Consider the following 16,277-nt stretch of genomic DNA (forward strand, 5'->3'; position numbering starts at 1 on the left):
AATTACTGTATGTTGAAAAAGGAGACGAGACAAAGGTTTGGATAATCAATATGAAAATACTTTTACTACTGTGACAATGTATGAGTTTTGCTTGTTATGAGGGCAAACATAAAAACAACATAAAAACTACTAAACAGTACTTGATTGTAACAAAACTGTCTTTAATGTTTTTTTTTCCGCCTTCATTTGTCTCTCCTGATAATCAAAACTGAGACATCAAACAAAAAAAAAGAATAAAATTAGACTGAGTAGACCACAAAAAAGAAAGTTTTACAATATTACACAATATTACACACTGACCCAGACCACACCTCAAATGCGCCTATACCACAGAAGAAGAGATGGGGGTCACAGCATTACCATCAGACAGCCAGATATGTAGCATGACTGGCTGCAGAATGACAGCAGTTTGCAACCATAGAAACAAATAAAAAGATAAACAAACATGCTCTGGAGGATAAAACCACACTCAAAATAGAAATCCTTTCCTTGCAGCAAAGCATAATGGCTTGGCATATCCATGCTTTTGACATTAAAAACGGAGTAGTCTTTGATCATCTATATTACTTGGGGTTGTTTGGAGATGTGTTTTGGACTTCGGGAGAAATATGTAATATCTCTCTTATATTTTAAAAATAATTGACATGGTGTTAGATCAACAGGATAACTGATAGGCCTACAGTAAAAAAAAAATTTAGCTTTTGATGGCAGTGGACTTTTAAAGCGAGATACTGTAGTCTTGTCTTCTCCTTGCATGGCACTTTAGCTGTTGCAAGAATTGCAGTTATTGCATCTAGCATCTTACAAATGGGATCTTGCTCCAGGGTCAAGAGCCTCTGGCTTTTGGCTGTATGCTTGTGTGAACAGAGCTGTCTTTCGTAGCTCACACAACACATCAGAGCAAGCAATGCAGTGACCAGCTAGTCATTCACACTCACAAGTCTGAAGGAGAGAATTTCAAAGGCCAAAGTTGTCCTCTACATATTATGCACCCGGTAAGTATTTTTGCAGGCAGTACACAACAAACACCTTTTGAAATCCAGAGGTATTCTGGAATGGAGGATAATAAATATTAGCAGAGACCCTTGATGATCTAGAGTGGATATGCTGCACTAAATTCTCATATTAGTGACATTACTGTCACATGCTATCCAGCGGGACAAATCAAGACGATGCTCTGTTAGGTGGAGAAACTCCCTAATTAAGGGACGCTTGAATGATCTCTGTTTTCTGTCTTTTTCTGATGCCTGCAAAGTTTAAAATAAAATGAAGAAGCCCATTTCAGTATGTGAATGTCCCTCTGTTTATTCACAAATATGACATTTTCTTCAGAAGTAGGGGGTTCACTTATTTCCTTATTTGTATTCCAAACCTGTTGTTAGCTAGGGGACAAAACGTATTTACAGGATCTATGTATTGTGGTTCTGATGACATGGGCCTTTTTTGACCATGTGTCAGACCAAGACTCTAGCACATGGTATAGTGGTATAGTGAAGCGGTGATGCAGGCAACACCTCCAACCACATCAGACAGGATGTCATTAGCGAACCCTTTTCAAGGCAAATATGTCACCACCAGGAAGCCATTAAATCTAGGCATTTAGATTATTAGTCTTTTGAAAAAAATATATTTGAAAGTATTTTGCACCTGATTACAGTTATCTCCTGTTTATCATTTTAGATCATAATTGCAGGGGAAATCAGCTTTAAGCAAATGCGTGTAAGCATCTATCAGTGTGTGTGTGTGTGTGTGTGTGTGTGTGTGTGCGTGTGTGCGTGTGTGCGTGTGTGCGTGTGTGCGTGTGTGTGTGTGTGTGTGTCTGTGTGTGTGTGTGTGTGTTGGTGAGCAATTCACAGGAGAGATTAACTATGGGAAGTATGGTGCTCTTTTTTTCCAATAGATGGCTGTAATTACCACGCCAGTGAAGTGTGTTTGTCACAGATGGAGCTCATTTCATTTGCTGAATAAAAACAGTAAAGTAAGTTCAGGGTAGGAACTAATATCAGGGGCAGAGGGCTGTGTCTGCTGATCAGATGATGAGCCTTTTGGAGACCCTACAGCACTGATTTAGCACGTAGCTGCAGGCACACCCATGAAACACACTCACACACACACACACACACACACACACACACACACACACACACACACACACACACACACACACACACATACACAAACAAACACAAACAAACACACACACACACACACACACACACACACACACACACACACACACACGAACACACACACTGCAGAGGGGTGGTGGTGGGCTGATGGGGGATAGTAGTGTTCTGCGGCTGGTGTTGGCATGGTAACTACATGAAAAAAAGACAGGGGTGTAGTGTGCTCTTCCTCCATGTTTGGCGCTCCTTCTCTTTGTTTCACATCACCGACGTCCAGCTTCGTCTGTGAACACACACGACAGGACATCAGACTCAAATGACTACGTTCACATGAACGGCCAACATTTATATCTAAAACAGAACAGCAGTGAGGCATACGCCCGTATCAGTATTCCCAATTCGGTTTGAAGAGGCTGTATTAACGTGCAGCGCTGGACATTTATGAGAAGATAAAAGTCAGAGCCTTGGCTTGCTACTTTCCCAGCAGATGGATACAGTCTTCATAAGCATCACAAAAAAGTCAGCCACAGTCTGTTTTTTTTGCCCTTATTTTGATGCGCCAATACCTCGGAGCTGTGACAGCCTTCTCACATTTCATCTTCCAGGTCTGAGCTGTGATGATGCATCTGGGGAGAGGAGACAGACAGACTATATTACAGTGAAGAAAGACAAGAACACCCACATCTTCAGTCGATGCCCCGGAGAATCCTTTGCTCTAGCGGAGACAGTTTCATGGTGTTATGTTTGAACACAAAGGTGGTGCACTATGGGATTGAGGGATCAAAATGAGAAACCTAGAGGCTCCATAAACTGATAGAAATGTGAAGCATGAAGAAAGAAAGACACTGAAAGTGAGAGAGGGGGAGAGAGAGAGAGAGAGAATGAAACTTGTATAGAAAGTTTAGTTAAAGGAAATAGAAACAGTATGGAGAGAGAGAGAGAGATAGCGGAGAAATTGAATGCTCAGTGGAGAGATGCGAAGAGATATATAGAGATAGTGAAAGAGAGATGAGATGAGATCCAGGGGTCCTTTTTTTCCCTTCGGAACTATTCTTTCAGGAGAGACAGAAGCCCAAAGCCTTTACATTCCACACACTCTGGCAGAAACTATTTCTTTTTTCTCCAGGAGAAAAAGACACCCGAAGTCTTTGCGTCGTCCCACACGCACCAGCAGACAGTAACTCTGCAATAGCGGGGTAATTGAAGCCCTGCTCTCGACACCAAAAGTGCTTAATGTGTCAGACAGGTAGGGAACAAACTCCACGATAATTACACATAATTATTATGTGCTATGACTTGATAAAAGCTTGAGTATATATATATATATGGAGGGATAGAGAGGAGTGAAGTAATTTGACAAGGAAAGTGTTGTCTTCCAAAGGTTTATTGTTGAAGTCTCTGTTGCCCTCCCTCTACGCTGTTTTATAGATTACTTCCCTTCCTCCTCATTTCTATTTCAGGCCATAGAAAAATGCAGTTATAGTTTAGCAATGTGTGTGTGTGTGTGTGTGTCTGACTGTCTGTGTGTGTGTGTGTGTGTCTGTCTGTCTGTGTGTGTGTATGAGTACCAAAAGTGGGTATATGTCCTATTCGATCAAATGTGTCCTGTTGAACTTTTTCACATTTAAAGTAACCCAGATTATTATGCTGTGCCTGTGACATTGAGGTGTGTTTGTGTATGTGTGTGTGTGTGTGTGTGTGTATGTGTGTGTGTGTGTGTGTGTGTGTGTGTGTGTGTGTGTGTTTGTGTGTGTGTTTGTGTGTGTGTTTGTGTGCGCGCACGTGTGTGTGTGTGTGTGTGTGTGTGTGTGTGTGTGTGTGTGCGTGCATGTGTGGGCCATTTTGCCTTGGCGTGTGTTTAAGCCCTGTGTATAAGAGGAACGACTGTAGGAGGAGTCGTGGCTTGTCTGAGGGAGACAGATGTAGTTTTGGATTTACTGTGTTGGGCAGTGATGTATCAGCTGTCAGAGTGATTTACCATGCACTCTGTCCTAGTATTGTACTCATTTATGGTATTTTGCCCACGCGCACCCACACAAACTCACTAACACATACACATATCTTCACAAAAAACACAAAACAAGACAACACTCTCTTTCCTCGATACAGAGCTTGAGTAACTATCTTAAGTGCATACATTGTATGCAAAATAAAACAGACCATTTTAGTTCTTCACAGTCCAAAGAAAGAAGAAACAAGAACAACAAAAGTAACAACCAAACTAACTCTGGTAACTCTGGTATGCTAGTGTACCAGACACTGTATCTGCATGCAAGGCCAAGAAGGTCAGAAAAGCTCAATGTGTTTGGCTGTATTGGTATGCACCACACTGACACTGTAATGATCCGTGGCTATGGATCCGCGCCCTGTGCAATGTTAAAATTATGGGCTGTGTTACGGCGGGATGTTCAGGGCCGGTTCTCCTACCGTGTGGGGCTCGTCATCGCTGGCCTCCCCCAGCTCAGGGCTGTCTCGCCGGGCACAGCGGCGGCGGGGGCTGGGGCTCCGTGGAGACGCCTCAGGGCTGCTGGCTGATGCGTGGTAGGGGGAGCCTCCGAGACTGCCCTCCCTGGACATTGGGGATCCTGTAATACACACACACACACAGCCCGCACACACATACAGATCAATAACGCTGACCAGACAGCTCTCTCAGGCCTTATTTTTACTATCACGTTCACGATGGGCTCTGCAAAATTGCCTTAAGACATATATGTACGTTATGCCACTTTATAAATAAAACTAAACTGAGTTAAATTAAATTTATTCCCAGCTTAGTATATCACTGTAGTAACATGCTGAAATGTACTATAATGAATAAGTCCTTGAGCATACCACTTCTGCCAACACCTCCATAAAAATCGGCAAGCACATTAACATCAATGTTATTACAATGCTGTACAAGGATACCCATCATAAGACTCTTCAAGAATTAGTGGGCATTTCCATATGTAAGGTTTGCCAAATAAAATCCCCATTCACTACAACTTAGAGCGAGAATAAAGAAAAAAGCTCTTTAGCCTTCAGAAGCTCAAGGGCAAAAGTGTAACAGCTCACGCATCCGTATCTTTCTCACAATGACGCCATCGGGCTGATTTCAAAGGGATTCATTAGCGGCCAATGACTCTGGGCCAAATCGACTGCGAGTGTCTTGTAATTACTGCGGGATAAATGAATATGGAGATGGAGGCGTGAAAGAGGGACAGAGGAACAGTGGCATCGCACAAGCGATCCCTAACCCAAGGGCACGCGTCAGAGATAAGAATGTGCCGGCCACTCCGAGCGAGACTTCAGGGCCACACAACAAACGCAGTCGTCACCTCGGCAATGCTTTTAAGGCAGTGGGCTAGTAGGCCACCAGGGGGCAGTAGTGACCCCTTTTCCTGGGGACACTACTGCCCCCAACACTGGTCTTCAGCTATGGGTCAACTTAAGTGAGATAACTCAGGAGGGACATGCAGTGTAGTGTGTGTGTGTGTGTGTGTGTGTGTGTGTGTGTGTGTGTGTGTGTGTGTCTGCAGCATACCTGTGTGATCCTGCCTCTGCCTGTCCATCCTGTCCAGGTTATCCAGTAGCCCGTCGATCTGAACCTTAATCAGGGTCAGCTCTCGCTTGATGGTCTGCAGCTCCTCCATCTTCACTGCACACCATACGAGTAGGACAGAGAGAGAGAGAGAGAGAGAGAGAGAGAGAGAAAGGGGGGGGGGGGGGGTAAAATGTGCCTGTTTTGTTAGTACAGTCAGTTTACAACTCTACCTGTGCAGTTGAATTGAGGTACTTCATGCAAACACAAATATAAACACACACACACACACACACACACACACACACATCTCTGTCCCTCAGCCACTCTATTATTTTCTCCCATTCCCTCACTCTCTCCCCCTCTCGCCCTCTCTTTTGTCTGTGAGTGTTACATTTCAGATTCCTGCCAGGAGTCAGCAGTTAAACGCCTCGGCAGCCTCCACCACTGTCTCTATTGTGAACTCTAATAGCAGCCAGTGGAAAAGCCCATCGCTAGTCCGCCCCCTCAGCTCTCTCTCTCTCTTTCTCTTTCCTACAGTTCACAGGGAAGACAACTGCTGCCCTAAAACACTCAGAAAGGGCAGAAAAGAGAGGATTGAAAGAAAGCGAGGACAGAAATAAGAGGAGGTGAAAGCATACTGGAATGGAAAGATGGTCCTGGAAGGTGTTGTCTGACCCCTGAAGTGTGTGAGGTCCCAGTGTGTGTGTGTGTGTGTGTGTGTGTGTGTGTGTGTGTGTGTGTGTGTGTGTGTGTGTGTGTGTGTGTGTGTGTGTGTGTGTGTATGTGTGTCTGTCGTGGTGTGTGTTGGCAGGGGAGAAGGAGAGCAGCCTAACACTTTCTTATTTGTTCTGCTCTGTTAATTTGGTGTAATGGCATGTTCTGATGGGGCCGTCTCCATTACACGAGGAGAGCCTGCAGTGGAGAGGGTTTTAATGAAGAACCATCTGGAGCCTTCCCCCTTCTCAGCCCCACGGGTCTCTCTGTGCAGCCCACCGCAACACACTTACACACACACTTACACATACACACACACACACACACACACACACACACACACACACACACACACACACACGCACACACACACACACACACACACACACAAATATACAGAGAAACACACTCACACTTACAGACACAAATACACAGAGAAACACACTCACACTTACATACACAAACACACACACACACACACATACACAGAGAAACACACTCACACTTACAGACACAAATACACAGAGAAACATACACATACACACACTCACACACACATATACACACACACACACAGATTAACTCATAACACATGCATTAACACATACTGTAAACACTAATACACATAGGCACACACACACACACACACACACACACACACACACACACACACACACACACACACACACACACACACACACACACACACACAGATTGACTCAAGCACATGCATCAACACATACTGTAAACACGCACACGCTCACGCACACACTCAAGTAAAAACTCAAAGAAATTATTTTTCAATTAAAATCTTTTCATTTCATTTTGATATCCTGTCATTTTATTTTTTATAATATCAATATAATTTCAATAACATAATTTTTTTTTAAAGAATTAATAGTAAACTAAAATTAATTTCGGACCACACAGTACATAGACAAAAACAACCAATAAAACTAATTGAAAACGTACTGAATTGGGCAACTACACACACACACACACACACACACACACACACACACACACACACACACACGTAAGAGCTCTGGGACATGCTAAACTCTGACTTCCCGCATGCCGTGCCACCTGCTACTATGTGCCACTGCCACAGAGTGACATGTCACTTAGATAAACAGACCTCTTTTCCCTCCTCCTCTCTCCATCTCTCATTTCCTTCATTTCCTTCTCCCTCTCTCCAACTCTCACTCACAAACCTATCCCTCTCTCCACCTCTCCCTCTCTCCACCTCTCACTCTCTCCACCTCTCCCTCTCTCCAACTCTCCCTTTTTCCATCTCTCCCTCCCTCCAACTCTCCCTCTCTCCCTCACTGATTTTTAGGTTTCACACTCAGCAGGGCAGAATTGTGTCTTCAAGCATCAACATCTGACTGCCCTCTCACAGCTCCTTGTGACACTGCGCGCGTGCGCACGCACACACACACACACACACACACACACACACACACACACACACACACACACACACACAGCGACTGTAGAGGCGGGCTTTAGGAGGGAGCTTTCTTAGGCTGGGTTCACATTACCAGGCCTAATCAATATTTTATTTTGATGTGACACATACTGTATCTGATGTTGTCACAACACTGTGACCATTGCTGTGACTTGTTAACACATTACCCACTGCGACTTGTGATGTGATGAGCATTAAGACTTGCAGTGTGACGATAGTCTGTGTGCATGATGAAAGTGATATCTAAATTTTTTTTTATGTGAATTTAAAACGTGAACCAACTCAGCTGAATGTCCACACTCGATGATCAATCTGATCAATGTTGGTGCTCTACGAACAGGAGAAGAGCAGAAGTGCTCTGTGTGTGTGTGTGTGTGTGTGTGTGTGTGTGTGTGTGTTGACAGATTTGTGTGACAGCATAGGCGAGCTTCATCCTCTCTTAGTACCTCTTGAGAGCTGCCTCAAAACTGTGCCACTTTTGGATTACTTGGAATTTTGGCCATCAGCCCTTTTTGGGCCCACCACCAAACCCAGCTGAGCTGAACTACAGACAAACATCAGGGCTCGTCCTGCCAACCAGGAGACAACCACTGGGCCACCAGATCAAAGGAGGCTGCATACACATCTACTGTACACAGTGCATTATAAAACACTCAGATCCCCCAGGTTAAAGTGATAATAAATAAAATTAAAAACAATGTTCAGGTACAAAATAAGTGGAGCATAGGTGGTCCTAGATGCTTACAGATGCTTACTTGTGTGTATGTGTGTGTCTATATGAACAGCATTTTGTGCTAGTATGCTCTCTGTGTGTGTGTGTGTGTGTGTGCGCTAGTATGCTCTGTGTGTGTGTGTGTGTGTGTATGTGTGTGTGTGTGTGCTACTATGCTCTCTGTGTGTCTGTGTGTGTGTGTGTGCGTGTGTGTGCGCGTGTGTGCGTGTGTGTGTGTGTGTGTGTGTGTGTGTGTGTGTGTGTGTGTGTGTGTGTGTATGCACATGTGTGTGTGTGGAGGTGTACATGCGTCTCTCACGTTTGGCCCTGCTGGAGGAGTGGGGTCTGGAGCTCTTGGAGGAGGGCCGGTCCCTGCTGCGTCTCAGGCTGGTCGAGCTGGAGGAGGAGCGCGAGCGCTTGGGCAGGCTGGAGCCGTGGGGCACGGCGGGCATCGCCGAGGGCACACGCTGGTAGTCATACACCCTGAGGACCAGGAAAGAGGGGAGGAAGGAAAAGGGGGCAGAAGAGGGGGAGAGAGAAAGAAAGAAAGACAAGAAAGGGGTGGGGTGGGCGAAGGAGCATAGGGAGAGAGAGAGAGAGAAAAAAAGAAAAGAGAACAGAAAGATAAATAGAGAGATCAGAATATCGGAACCAGACGCTCCACCATTTTAAACAATTCCGCACACTTAGAATCTCTGTCTGGACTTAAAGGAAAAATGAAGAGCACAGATCCTGAACCAGATCACACGGAAGTCGTAAAAATAACAGCGCCGCCTGCGCGCTGCACTTGCAGTGGAAAAGAAGCTAATCTGTGTCACATCACAGTTGGCCGGCACAGAGCGGCCCAGATCACACCGCTCAGCATTGCCTGGTGAATGAATTGAAGTGTTAAGAGTCCTAACTACATCTGACTGCCTTAATCAGCACCAAATTAGAGAGACTTTGCTCATTAAAAGCAGCTGGTGGACTTGTTTGCAATGCAAAAATCAAGCCATGCTCTCTGCAGAGGTCTTTTTTTCCCCCTCCTCTGCTCTGCTCCGCTCCCCTCTGCTCTTCTCGGCGCACCGAAAGCTCAAACGCACAGGCCCCTTCGCGGCTAACCCTCTCTCCTCTCCCTGCTACATTCTGGATTTGATCTCCATCAGTCACGTCTAAATGACGTAAATTATTATGAAAAGCCTTTCATTTCAGCTTCGGCAGTCACTTCAGAAAGCGCATCAACTTTGTACTTTTGCCAACTGGAGCACGGCGTCAGTGACAGCTTTGAAGGTTTACATATTCATGTTACCCTCCTCTGTAGCCCTCATCCACTGATAACTCAGGCATGGCTGATATAAAACAGTGCACTCCATGTCCCCTCATCACTCTTGTTTTGGGTGTCAGGTGTGTGTGCGTGCGTGCGTACGTGTGTGTGTGTGTGTGTGTGTGAGTGTGTGTGTGTGTGTGCATGCGTGGGTGCCTTCTGATGTGTAAATGTGTGTGTGTGTATCCGCGAGTGTGTGCATGACATGAGTAAGTGTGTGTGTAATGTGTGCGTGTGTGTGTGTGTGTGAGTGTGTATGTGTTTGTGTGTGCGTGTGTTTGTGTGTGAGAGAGAGAGAGTCCATGTGTGCAAAAGTGTGTGTACGTGTACATGTGTGTGTGTAGGTGTCTGTGTGCTGGTGTGTGTGTATGTGTGTGTGTGTGTGTTTGCATGTGTGTGTCTGTGTGAGTGTCTGTGTGTGTATGCGTATACAGTATCGGTGCTGTCTAGCACCTGTCTCCCTGTCTGTAAGCGTTTGAGTCTGGGCGGTGATGAATGACACCCGCGGTGGGACTCGACAGCGGGGAGAAATCAGATCTGACAGAGGCGCAGGATGGATGGGAGGCAGAACCAGCGAGGAGACCCAGGGGTTCACGAGAGGACGCCCAGCTCCTCTTAATCACACAGGGGGAGCCTTGCCCTCCGCGGCTCCACACCCTGGCGCCCGCCTGCACTGTTAACACTAGTGGTTATTAAAAATGATCCTATTTACCTAGAGAATGACTGAGTAAGTGCTTAGTGTAATGGCTCAAGAGACGACAGCCTCCTAATGGTGGAGAAAGGATGATTGAGAAGAAAGAGAGAAGGGGAGAGAGAGAGAGAGAGAGAAAGAGAGGGGAGATAGAACGAGAGAGTGAGCAAACAGATTTGATACAAGAGCCTTTTAAAGGAGAAAAAAGGGGGGGACATGTCTGACATTTCCATACTTTCCATCACTCTCCCTCTTTCACCCTTTCATCCGATCTTTCACTTTCAGTCCTTCATCAAATATTTTACTTTCTCCCCTGAGTCCCCACAGCTATACCACCACCATCACCCCATCCAATCCCACCCTCCCCATCCACAAGTGATGAACCAGGGGAACGACGCGCCTCTATCTTCCAGGGAATCAAATTGGTACTGTCAGAGCCAATCTCCAGCTTCCTGGTATCGCAGTGCTGAGGATGACAGCAGAGCTTACCACTGAGTGTCATGCAGGGGGCACTGATAGCACCAATAAAAACACAGACAAGCTCTGAGTGCGTGTGTGTGTGTGTGTGTGTGTGTGTGTGTGTGTGTGTATAAATGTATATGTGTGTGTGTACAGGGTGAGGTGGGGTGGCAGTGTTTGTGTGTATGTATGTGTGTGTGTGTGTGTTTGTGTTTGAGTGTGTGTGTGTGTGTGTGTGTGTGCGTGTGCGCGCGCATGCTAGCTCCTCACTGTGAGAAAAGGTCAGAGATAACAACCTTCAAGTGATGTGTGAGATGAGTCTTTAAGCTTGTACGTGTTTAGTGCTTAAAAGTGATAGCGCGACGCTACGGAGCGCAGCGGCAGCCAAGCACCTGCAGCCAGACAGCGTATTATAATCAGGCAAACTAAAAGACCTATTGATTAACACTGATCGTTTCACTGGAGGTGAGGGAACACACTCAAATAACAGCCAGGGCCCTCAAGAAGTCGATGAGTTGCTCTGCCACTAGTAAATAAATAAATATCGGAGGGGGAAAAAAAAAACACCAGAGGCCTCATTGTGGCTCGATTGGATTTCATCTCCCCCAAATTATTTCCATAATGACTGTGGACAAAAATCGAACCTGTTGGAGGCTCGACTAAAACAATAATGAGCACTCGGCCTTTCTGGTGCTTGCGACTGGACGGAGCTCACAAAAGGCAGTAAAAAGAGAGAGAGAGAAATACAAAGAGAAAGAGTGAGAGAGAGATACAGAGATAGAACGAGGCAGATAGAGAGAGAGAGAGAGAGAGAGAGAGAGAGAGAGAGAGAGAGAAGAGATAGAGAGAGTGAGAGATTGCCAGAAAGAGAGAGAGGGAGAGGGCACGGCCGGGCTGCTAATGAGGCTGGACGGTGCTGGGCCCGCTGAGGGTGTGGTGGTGCCCGGGTCAAAAGCCCGTATCTCTATATGTGAGTGACAGCTCAAAGTGTGCGCTGATTAAGAGTGTATCAAGGAGACAGGATTAGGCAAGCCAGAGAGCCCTTAAGCTCATAATCCACAACTAAGCACACGAGTCAAAGTAAACAATTACACACTCGCACAAGTGCACGCAGCGTACGCACCCACCCACACACACACACACACACACACACACACACACACGCACACACACTCACACACACCCTCTAGCAAACACACACCCACATACATCTCAGCAGGGCATCTTCAAAAGGTGTTGAGAGTTTACTTGCAAATTGGATGTATTCATTTACTGGTCCAGAGTCAATCTCTGAAGACCTGACTGCAGCGCCTTAAAAAAAAATACAGTTGTACCATTGTGCACTGAAGAGCCTTTCCTCCTTGTCTTCTCTTAGAAGAAGAGCAAAGAAAGCAGCTTTGAACTCACTGCAGTTAATTGGCAAGCGCAGAAACAAGCAACGCTGTTTTGTGATTTTTGCGTAGGCTTCATAATTGCACTGGGTGCCACTCAAACATCGCAGGCTTTTGATAAGCCGTTGAAAAACATTTGCCTTCGGAGTAAAATCAAAAATTTGCATCCCTGCAGTATGCAGCGAGGCTCTATGCCATATGAGCTGACTACTATGCCAAGCAGAAGAAGAAAGAGAAGAGAGGGAGAGTTCTTTTTCTTTAAGAAATAAAAGCCCTCCACACCAATCAAGGACGCGGTGCATTGTGAAGTGCGCGTATTAGCAAGCTAGCATTAGCCGGTGCGATAAGGAGTCTCTGAATGTCTCTCGGTGGTAAAGAGGTCTTTATTCTCTGAGACTCCGACTTAAGGTAGTTTTAAGTCTTTTTTTTTTTTTTTCGCCGGCGAGTTTTCCCCAGTGAACGGGGGCCGGAACACACAGGGGCTTTGAAGTGTAGCGGCAGAAGAAGGGATCCCTGACAAAGACAATGGCAGCGGCTCAGAGGATGTGCACGGATTAGCGCTCTGGAAGGGCAGCTTTCTCTACGCCGCAGCTTGTTATCAACACGCAGAGGAGAGAACCACACACACACACACACACACACACACACACACACACACACACTCTCTCTCTCTCTCTCTCTCTCTCTCTCTCTCTCTTTCTCTCTCATTCTCTCTCATTCTCTCAGAAACACACACACACACACACACACAGAATATAACCCACATACATACACGCATACACAAACAGACATTCATTCACACACTTTCTTTGTAGGCGTGTGCACAGCATGTGAAATGTGCGCTCACAGTGCACATATTGGTATGTACACACATGCTCAAGTGTGCTCACATGGGGGCACACACACACACACACACACACACACACACACACACATACGCACACACTCCATCTATCACCTCAGCCAGCTGTGCAAGGCCAAATCATGTGGACCCTGGGCAAAGTAAATTGAAAATCATTCTTGAGTGTTTTCCTCAGTGAAGGCTGAAAACAACTGGCCACCAGAAAGTGAAAAAAAAAATCAAAAGAGACAAGATGACATGACTGAAAGTGGGAGAGAGAGCATGAGAAAGAAAGAGAGAGACAGAGAGAGAGAGGGAGAGAGGGAGAGAGAGGGGAAGAGAGAGAGAGGGGGGGGACAGCGAAGCGAGGAGAAGAGAGAGGAGCAGTCGGGCGCTTATCGGCCATCAGTCTGAAGCAGCTGAATTAGCTCCTCACGCCGAGCAGGGCCTCCGAATGAAAGGCTCGTTTTTCATACTGTCAGCCCTCTCCTCCCTCGCTCCCGCCCTCTCCCTTTATCCGTCCCGCCACCCATCAGTCCATCCGTCCATCCTCCACCTCCACCTACTCCTCTCTGTCTTCCTCTCTTCTTGTCTTCTCTCTCCTCTACTCTCTCTCTCTCAACCCAGCTCTCTCTCTCCCCCCGTTTAACTTGCTCTCCTCTCTCTCTTGTCTCTGTCCTTTCATCCGCTCATTATCTCTTTCCCTTCCTCCACTGGCTCCTGCGTCCTTCTCTTCATCTCGTTCTCCCTTTATCCCCCCTTTACTTCAATTTACCTCTACACTCACCTCCTTCTTTGATCACTCTCTTTCTTCCTCCTCTCTCCCTCCCTCTCTCTCTCTCTCTCTCTCTCTCTCCCTCTCTCAGGACAGAAGCGGTCTGCTCGGCTGGGCCCGGTTGCTGGATCACTGGCCACTCCAGTCAGCCGTAGCCGCTGCCGAGGCTCACAGATTTGTGGTGCCACTGCCATTACAGAAACACCAGGGTGATCCGGCAGTGTGCTTTTGTGTGTGTATGTGTGTGTGTGTGTGTGTGTGTGTGTATGTCTGTGTCCGTGTGTGTCTGTGTCTATGTGTACAGTATGTGTGTGTTTGTGTGTGTGAGAGAGAGAGAGAATGGTAACAAGACTGCATCGCAGGACAAGGCAAGTCTATCAGACCCCATCAGTGCACACACACACACACAAGCACACATACATGCACGCACACACACACACACACACAAGCACACATACATGCACACACACACACACACACACACACACACACACACACACATTCACAAACAATGAACTCTCTTTTACCCTCTCTCAGACACAAAGAGAATCTAAAGGAGATACACTGACTCTTCCACTTTATTCACTTTCTCTCATCCTCCCACCCTTACCTCATTTTCTCTCTCTCGAACACACACACACACACACACACACACACACCTTTTTTTCATCTCCATCACTTAGAGGGTTATTAGATGCCATGCCTCATTAACAGAGCGAGGAAAACAGCCCAACAGCATTAATGGCTGCAAACACAGGAGCAGAAAGGAAAGGTTTAAGAGTGATGGACCAGGAAGGCTAACAATGTGTACCGTACAAACCTTTACATTATTACACTAACACACAAACACACACACATACACACACACACACACACACACACACAGGCACATACATATGTTAGCACCCCGCCCGCATACTCTCACTCCCACACACACAGACATACACACACACACACACACACACACACACACACAATCACACACACACACACACACACACACACACACACACACACACACACACAAAAATAATGTCAATCCATTTTTTTCCCAAGTCCCACTCTCACAGTACTGTATGACGACACAAACGCGAGAAGTTGGTAAGAAATGTGGCGGTGGAGGCGAGAAATGCCAAGGCTCTCCTAAGCGCCCCCCACCACCCCCCAGCGGGAGCTGAAAGCTCCTCTAGTGCCAGCCGAAACAAAAGCAGACCTGCAGGCAGAGACGCACAGCAGAGACTGTGTGGGCAGCTGGAGAGAGAGAAAGAGAGATGTAAAAGAGAGAGAGAGACATAGAGAGGGGGAGAGAGAGAGAGATGTTAAGAGGGAGAGAGGCAGAGAGAGGGAGAGAGAGAGATGTTAAGAGGAAGAGAGAAAGAGACATGGAGAGGAAGAGAGAAGTAGAGGGAGAGAGCGAAAGAGAGAGAGAACGAGAGAGATACTGTAGAGATAGAGGGCATTGAGAGGTAGAGGGAAAGAGAGAGATAGTGAGAGAGGTAAAGAGGGAGAGAAAGAGAGCGATAGTGAGAGAGGTAGAAGGAGAGAGATAGTGAGAGAGGTGAAGAGGGAGAGAGTGAGAGAGAAAGAGGGAGATAGTGAGGGAGGTGGAGAGGAAGAGAGAGGGAAAGGGAGAGAGAAAAAGAGACCAGGGGCATCGACAAACAATTCTTCAGAATTTGGTTTGGTCTACTTCAAAGCAAGCCTTCTATCATCGTGCTACTCCTGACAAAATTAAACACGCTCACGTACAAACACACACACACAAACACAAACACACACACGTCTGCATACACACACTTCTCTTAGTCACACAGACTCATCCAAACACACACGCACACACATATATGCACACCTCCAACTGCTGGTTTGTCACAGAAGCGTTTGTATTCTGCCTCTGTACCATCCGTCACATCCCCAACCTTCTCCAGCATCCCCCATTCTCCACACACACAAACACACACACACACACACACACACACACACACACTCCTATCTCAGCTGTCCCATCCAGAGCGCAGTCACTCCGGCATGGCACACGCTGATAGCTGCCTGCCGGCTGAAGGAGCGCTTGTTGCTGCACATTATTTCTGGAGTGCCAAGAGCCTGACAGCGGCTGATTATGGCCTGACAGGCGGCTGCCAATACGGGCCTCTCCCCCAGCCAGCCTCAGCCCCGCTAATGAACATCTCTGGCTCAGACGCATTGGGTCTCCGGACCTCCACCACCAGTCTCACCTAGCGCTGCACACCGGGGCCATGCAGACCCCAG

At 46.6% G+C, this 16,277-nt stretch overlaps 1 protein-coding gene across 2 annotated transcripts in view; it reads right to left on the reverse strand.

Moving 5' to 3' along the window:
* Positions 1 to 36: 36 nt before the first annotated feature.
* LOC134096118 (RNA-binding Raly-like protein) overlaps positions 37 to 16,277 on the reverse strand; it is a 75,113-nt gene continuing 58,872 nt past the window's right edge. For both annotated transcript variants that reach the window (XM_062549876.1, XM_062549875.1), the window contains 5 exons: positions 8,869 to 9,032; positions 5,653 to 5,766; positions 4,554 to 4,711; positions 2,693 to 2,752; positions 37 to 2,409 (listed from right to left, as the gene is read on the reverse strand). In XM_062549876.1, the coding sequence (XP_062405860.1) occupies positions 2,714 to 2,752; positions 4,554 to 4,711; positions 5,653 to 5,766; positions 8,869 to 9,032 (475 nt within the window). In that variant the 3' untranslated portion in view covers positions 37 to 2,409; positions 2,693 to 2,713. The remainder of the gene's footprint in view (positions 2,410 to 2,692; positions 2,753 to 4,553; positions 4,712 to 5,652; positions 5,767 to 8,868; positions 9,033 to 16,277) is intronic.

This window comes from Sardina pilchardus, chromosome 11 (genome assembly GCF_963854185.1).
Source record: "Sardina pilchardus chromosome 11, fSarPil1.1, whole genome shotgun sequence".
Taxonomy (NCBI): domain Eukaryota; kingdom Metazoa; phylum Chordata; class Actinopteri; order Clupeiformes; family Clupeidae; genus Sardina; species Sardina pilchardus.